General features: G+C 44.7%; 1 protein-coding gene across 1 annotated transcript; it reads right to left on the reverse strand.

The window, feature by feature from the left end:
* Positions 1-4,418: 4,418 nt before the first annotated feature.
* On the reverse strand, positions 4,419-6,939 carry LOC133913203 (transcription factor bHLH18-like). Its single transcript, XM_062356277.1, has 5 exons — positions 6,729-6,939; positions 6,480-6,581; positions 5,803-6,372; positions 5,347-5,730; positions 4,419-5,261 (listed from the first exon to the last, which is right to left on the reverse strand). The coding sequence occupies exons 2-5, from the start codon at positions 6,504-6,506 to the stop codon at positions 5,187-5,189; spliced, it is 1,056 nt and encodes a 351-aa protein (XP_062212261.1). The 5' UTR covers positions 6,507-6,581; positions 6,729-6,939; the 3' UTR covers positions 4,419-5,186.
* Between the last annotated feature and the right edge of the window lie 999 nt (positions 6,940-7,938).

Here is a 7,938-nt window from a genome sequence, read left to right on the forward strand (position 1 = left end):
GTTACAGGTTGCATCGGTTCAACCTCATTAAAAGCAACATCACGCTACTTTTCAGCTTGTTGTTCCATCAATTCTTGTTTGCGTAGCCACTGTAACCTCCTCTTCTTTGTGTGTAATAAACCTAAGGGACACCATCGTGGCTGTAGGTATTTAGAAAATTGCTTGCTGCTGCTCGCTTCATGATCATTAGTTTCTGAAGTATATTGAACAATAATACTTTCATGCTTAGATTTGGTCGAATTATTGCTAATGACAATTGGTCCTTCACCAAGCTCTTCGGCGACCACCGTCACGGAACCGATCTCAATAATATCCGCAGTCATGGCCCTCGCTCGATCATTACTAGGATCTGTACCTTGAGTAGGAACACTGCTCTTTTTGGTCCGGTATATTTTCTTCACAACTTTAGCACGTTGAACATCACAAGACCGATTCATATCCCCCAATCGGTCGTGGACATAACGTGATATTCTATCAAATGTCGGCTTCTGCGGTGATACCATACTGGATGAAAAGGAGGAAATTACATGGGAGGAGGAGGCATCCACATACTGTCATAACCTCACGTCGGGCAAGGAGGAAATGCATACGCGAGAGCGCCCATAGCACTGGCGCCGACAACCCAAGTGGTGGGTAAATAACAATAGCACGGTCTTCCCTTGGTTGATGACGATCACACACTCTTTGCCTTAAAGGTGATCTTGGCCACTTGAACCCATTTGGCCAACTCATATGAGGTGGGACGGCCTTGTCTTTCTCATACTTACACAAGATTTGTTTGAATATGGCTTGAACTTCCCAACCTTGTCATGTCTCTTTACTTCATTAACCTTCCACTTGCCAACCTCTAGGATTTTTAGTTTGATCATTCTTGGCTTAACATTGTCATGCCCCCCGGTAGTTGACATGTTTACCGCAATTGTGATTGATTATGTATCTTTGGGAGTTTTCTCAAGTAACACTTCTCTTAACAAACTTTTATTCTCCCCCAAATATTTAGACCTTTCTTGATCAACGATTACATTCTTCCATTTAGTCGATTCGGCTTGAGTTGGCCGAATTAGGATATTCTTGCCTTGGAGATCAACCACATCAACTGGGAATGGTTTCTTGCCTATTTGCATCTTCACAAATTTGCCTATTTGCATCTTCACAAATTTCAATCGTACTTCATTAATTGCCGATAGAATCTGTCGACGAAAAACATTGCAATCATTAGTTGCATGAGAATAAGAATTATGCTATCTGCAATAAGCTCGCCTCTTTAATTCATATGGCAGTGGAATTACATGACTATGAGACAACATAATCTGTTTTTCTTGTAGCAACTAACCAAAAATTCTATCGCACTTTGCTATATCAAAAATAAATTTAATCTCTTATTGCTAATTCTTAGGAGACATCGACTTAATAGCAAAGCAAACGAATGGTTTGGGCTTAGAAGACCAGGCCCATTCGGCCACACACGTATCAACGTCATCATTGTCTGAGTTCTCAGACTCATACTCGAGCATGTGAACATTAGAACGATTAACTTTTGCTTTGTCATTTGACCTCTGAAAATTTCTAGACTCTTTAACTCAGCTTTCTTGAGTCATAACTCTTTGCAAGACTTGACTAACATCTTCAAAATCATAACCTTCTAATTTATCCTTAAGATGAGACAATAAACTCAAATAAGCCAATTCGGCCAAATCTTTCTCAGAAAGTATCAAGTTAAAATATCGGTTCTTTATGTCCCTAAATCTTCTAATATAATCAACAATAGGTTCATTGTATTTTTGTTTAACCAATGTCAAATGCGAAAGTCTCAATTCAATGTCAGCATAGTAAAATATTCATAAAACTTCTCTTCTAGTTGAGACCACACATGTACAGAATTAAGAGTAATGGATTTAAACCATGTAAAAGAAATTCCAGATAATGATAAAAGAAATAATCTAATTTTTAGGATGTCATTGGAACTGACTTCACCCAATTGCGCGAGAAACCAACCCACATGCTCCTTAGTGGTTCTATTATCTTTCCCAGTGAATTTCACAAAATCAGGAACTTTGAAACCGCGGGGGTATGTGATTGTGTCATAGTACTCAAGATATGGTTTTTGGTATGCACGATCTTTTCTCCTAACCTCCACGCCGAATTATCTTTTAGCACAATAGCTATTTGTTCTCGTATGATTTCAGCACAATTGGCCATAGGCCGAGCAGGGTTAACTATCGGTTCAAGATGTGATGTGGGCAAATTCAGCGCATAAGAATTAACAGGAGGTGGCGTAGCAAAACATTTCGCATGTGTCGGCCCATAAGGGATGTCTAATCCTTGCTGTGGTATAGGCAGAGCACTATATGCCATGGTTTGGTACTAAGGTGTTTGCACATTGGGATAACCTTTGGCTCCATAAGCTTGAGTCAAAATTGAAGCATGTTGCTTAACATATGGTGTTTTATACGGAACTTGTGTCGCATTAGTTTTAATAGCATGATAAGTGACATAATTAGGTGCAATATTACCCATATAATTTCGGCCATCATGAGGGTTATTCAAATAAGCATAAGAAGCATTAGGTAATGTATTAACGATAGCAGACGGAATTGAAGTATTAGCATTACTAGCAACAAGTTTCTTCAAACCTTGCTCCTCATGTATTTACAAAACTAAAGGCCGAATCCTCTCAGCCAATGTATCCTCAACCATCTTTTGGACACTATTAGCAATAGTCACATCGACAGATTGATTGATCATATTAGCAACATCTTCATACGAAAGATGGGGTTGATCACTTACAATGGCTGGTACCTTAGGGTTTTGGATGATGGACGGTAGAGAGTCTTCTTTCTTGAACATGTCTTGCTGAGTCTTTACGTAGCATGAGAGCAGATGTTGTTGACGTTGCTCCAAGTCGGCCTCATTCGTCAGACGCGCTTCTTCTAGTAACTCATCATATGATGCTGTGATGATATTATCTTTGTCAATCTCTGAGGTAGACATATCTATGGGCTTTAGAATTTGGCTAGAGGATAGCCTAAAGTCTTCTTCCCCAACAGAGTCATCAAAAAGTGTGTTGACACGAAAAGATGTCACATCAAACATTGAGCATCTCGTATGCAATATCTAGCGAGCAGCACCTAGGATACCTTGATCGTGGCGCTACGTTGTTGAATCTTTTTCATTACCCATGCTCGAGAGGGAACCCGTCAGAGTGAGAATGGCCGGTGGCTTGTCCTTGGTCATCGAGATCAAGAACATGTAGCAATGTATGTAGATTGGAAAGAGAACGGGACTATAGGCGCTAGACAAAAGAGATAAAAATGAAAGGTAATGTAAATTGTGTTTGATCGATTGGATGTTGACTCTCAATCGATCATGACCCTCTCATATTTAAAGGGCGGCAAGTCTTAACCGTAAAAGATCATGACTCCTAATTCAAACTGAACATGACTTACAAATAATTCGGATATGTCATTTGATCTTCAAACTTTCTATAACTAACGTATCTTTCCTATTCGACCTTCTTGGATTTGACTACCTGCTCGATCTGAACATCGTCTCACGTATCGCTTGCTCGGTCCAACTATGTGCTCCAAATTCGACCAGTCACCGTATGGGCCGACCACCTACTCAAAATCCTCATGCTCAAACTCGACCAGTCCCTGCTCAGAGACCAACGCGCTCGGGTTCCAACATGCTCACAGCTTGACCAGCCTGCTTAAAGACCAAAGTGCTCGCAGTTCGACCAGCCTGCTCGAAAGCCAACGTGCTCGCAGTTCGACCAGCCTGCTCGGAGACCAACATGCGCGTAGTTTGACCAACCTGCTTGGAGACCAACTTTAGGCAAAGACCATCTCAACCAGAGAGCACCTAGTCGGGGATAACCATAGCCGAAGATCACCTCCACGCATTTGACCAGGCTCAATAATATCCCATTAAGCTGACCATTTCTACAATGATCACTATAGATATCAAATTTTATCATCAACACATTAGTTGAGTAATGACCAGAATGAGGAGATATGAGATGAGACCTTAGTTGTCAAGCCACTTAGTTGTGCTGTAACACAGCAAAAAGAAAATAAGACTATTATTGTAAATGTGATCCTTCAGAAAAAAAAAAGAAGAAAAAACGACCCTTAAGAATGGACGTATGAGTTGGAAAAGAATAATAAAGCATAGTTGAGCGGTCAATTTACAGATAATATATATTTATCGCAAATGTTTCCTGGACTGGCATGGGAACGCCGCAACGACAATTATATATTGTTTCATGGGCAGGTAATACATAGGACAATTCGATGTAGGCGATATGCGAAGATCGATTTACGATCGCAATCCATCAACAGTATGTGAAGCTTTCAACATTATCAGAAGACACAACTTTAGTAAGCTGAAAAGACATGTAACCAAGCAAGAGAGCCATGGAGCTCTAAGAATAGAGCACATTTTATTTATTTTTATACTTGTATGCAAGTAAACAAGACAGGAGCACAAGCGCACAACTACATCTTGAGCCTGTGACAACAAAAACCACACGAACACTACAAGCAAAGGGAGCATCAAGTTGTGGCCAACTTGCAAGACCCTCAAAAAAGAAACTGAAGAGCCACCCCTACAGTACTTCTGAATCAAGGCTTGCAAAGTCCCCCTCAGGCCTGAAAAAAAGAAGGCACCATTTTCTCCACAATTGAGGTTTTTTGGGAGCAGAGTGTGATAGGATTGAGAGGACGGCAAAGGTAGGTATTTTGGGTTTGAAAAACGCAATCCCCGTAGAAAAAACAAGGTGAAATGTAAGGGCAACATTGGACAAGGGGAAAAAGGAAATTTAGGTTTTGTAAAATGTCAAACTCACCTAGTCCCTAAATAAACAAGCCCTAGAAAAGACAGGTCTCTTTTGGATTTTTACATTCTACTCTCTCCCAAAACATGGAGTGACTAGTTCAAACCATGCAAAAAGTGAAGGGAGAGAAAATAGAAGAGGGTAGGTTGGTAACTAGGTAATGATCAATCTGCACCCATGCAGCAAAAACCAGTGGAAATTGCTTTATTTGGGAGGGGCACTGTGGGGGGATTGCAAGCAACTTCAGAAGCACTGGCAGGTAAGAACAAGAACCTAACCATTAGCCTCAAATCCTCAAGGCTAATGACCAAAAACGTTGGCCTAAATTAAACTTGATGAGGAGCTAAACCCTTCAGAGAGATGACTTGAACGCCTGATTTAGCTTCTTGACGATATCCTTGGCACACAAGCAGAAGTCCTCGCCAGCCTGCATAATCATCACCGGATTGATTAAGCACACGAAGAAGACCGTCGAAATGACATGCATGGGAGATGGTTGGTGAGGTGCTGACCATGGCCGTGATGGTTACGTGGAGGGAGGAGGGGGTGAAGGGGAGCACATTGGTGCTCATGATGGTGAGGCTGAGGCGCTCGACCTCGGACAGCATGGTGATGATCGCGCCCTTGCGGTTCTCGCAGTGGATCTTGACCAGCACCGTGCGGTCCGAGACACGGGCCTCGATCTCCGGCAGCGCCGTCCGGGTGCCGGACTCGCCGGCCACGAAGCTCTCGTCGCAAGACGAGCCGTCGTCGGCGGCGGCGGACAGATGGGACTTCTTGACCAGAACTGCTGCCTCGACGGGCCGCCGGCGAGCCTCATCCTCCAGGCCCTTCACCTGGTCCTGCAGCTGCTTCACGTACTTGATTGCGTCGCCGAGCACAGACGCCTTGTCCAACTGCGAGAGACGCCGAACCAGTCAGTTCAGTTCATCGGAATTAGCTGGCTACAACCACGGATGTGTGTGTACCTTCTCGAGGCCAGGGACGATCTTGGAGAGGGCGATGAAGCGCTGGCTGAGCTTCTCGCGGCGTTTCCGCTCGGCCAGGATGTGGTCCTGGTTCTGGGAGGCCGGACGGGTGGTCGCCGGCGCCTTCGTGGGCTCGGCGACGACCATGGCGTCGTAGGTCCGCTTGATCGGGCGCGCCTGGGCCTGGAACGGAGGCACGACCGCTTCCACCTCCTGCTTGGGCGCCTCCACGGTCACGGGCGCGGCGGACGCGCCGTAGTACGAGGCGCTCCGCGCCTGCGCCTTGGCGAACATGGCGCCGGTATCAGCGTGGCCGCCGAAGGAGAGGATGGTCGGGGAGGAGGAGTCGGCGGGGGATCCCTGGTCCGTGATGCACGAGTCCCAGCTGGTATTGACCTTGGCCGCCTTCTGCGGGCGGTGCTCCGCCCCGGCCGCGTGCTCCATCAGCGCCGCCGCCACCGCCTGGTCCACTTCCCCCTGCCCGAACGCCGCGGCGATCTGCTGCTCCGCGTACTGCTCCAGCAGGTCGTCCGACTGCCACTGGTGGAAGAAGCTCGGCTCGTCCATCGCCTGCGCGCCAAGAAACCACGCATGATCGAGCGATTCATCAGCACACACATCACACGATCGATGCTGATGCAAATTAGCGTCGGACTGCTAGATGGTTAGTGAGTTACCATGTTGGAGAACCACTGGGTTGCCATCTGCAGATTGCTTGGGATTGGAACGCCTTGCTTCCAAACCAAAAGGACTACTAGCTGCTTGAAGCTCAACAAGTCCTGATCACAAGCACACAGAAATGAACACAACAGTTAGAGAGGACTGCACTGCACTGTATTGTGCAAGTGAAAGTACCCGAAGCTAGAGTGGCACAAGATGCAAGGAAGAGTGCATTTGTTTCTGTGCAGGAGTGATTGGAGACCAACCTATGGAGATTGGAGAGATGGGTGAGGGAGGTCCCTTTCCTTTCCGCCAACGGGGTGAGAGAGTGAGAGAAGCTGCACCGCCTTATATAACCTTTGGGTTGGGTGAGGGGGACTTTCTTCGAGGCCTCTTGGTTGGGTGTGAACTACTCGACCTCCTCTCTCTTCCTTCGAGCTGCAATTAAAATGTGCAAATGGTGGCTTAAGACTTCTCCTTCCGTGATTCCCTTCTTATAAAGGATTTGGAGGGCCATGATATATACTATGAACATGTATAGATTATTGCTCTCTCTCTATCATTGTTTTGGCTACTGGCTAGTAGGCGATGTTTAATTGATTGCATTACTTCGTGATGATGTCAGTGGAAATCGCTGTGAGGAACGGCGATGTTTTAAGAAGAGATGAATTAAGACACTTAGAAACATAAATTAAATTGGCTCTAAAAATTTTATAAGATAAAACTATTTTAATTTCTATCTAAATATGTTCTAAGTTTATCTAGTATGTCTATTCTACCGTTCAAGATAATTGCAACATACTCTAGTAAGGTAAATTGGAAGTATGTAAATGCAGAAACGTAAATAAGGTAGAGAGACAAATTCGATATAAGAGATTTTTATCCTGTGGTGTCGATGACATAAATATCACTCTTAGTCTACGTTGGAGCTCCACCAAGGATATACTCCCGGTCGGCACCCGATCATGACTCTTGAGCCAACAAACCACCAAGGTAAGACCTCAAATTGGATGAGCCACCAAACCAAGGACTCACTACTAGCCTCTCTTCCGGTCACTTGCTGTTGTGATTACTTTAGAGCTTAAGCCACCCAGGCAAGGGTCCCCGCGCCCTCATACACGTGTCTTGTTACCGTTCCACACCAAATCGAAGGGTCAACAAGCTTGATCCACCAATGCACAAGATGCTAGCAAGTCAACAAGATTTTAAGGTGTCAGCATACCTCTCGATACAAGCTAAGATCACTCCTTGATCTCTTCTTCAAGCTGTAGCACCTGGCTACAACTCACTGTAGATCCTATAAGCACTAAACACTCTCTAATCTTATACTTAATCATTTTGGATGATCACTTTAAGTATTTTGGTGGCTTAGATATCTTCTCAAGTGTGTATAAGCTTCTTCTAGACACTAGCAGCATACCACACCTTCAAATAGCTGAGTGAAAGAGTATTTATAGCCTCAAACCCGCCAGCTAG

This window comes from Phragmites australis, chromosome 3 (genome assembly GCF_958298935.1).
Source record: "Phragmites australis chromosome 3, lpPhrAust1.1, whole genome shotgun sequence".
Lineage (NCBI taxonomy): Eukaryota > Viridiplantae > Streptophyta > Magnoliopsida > Poales > Poaceae > Phragmites > Phragmites australis.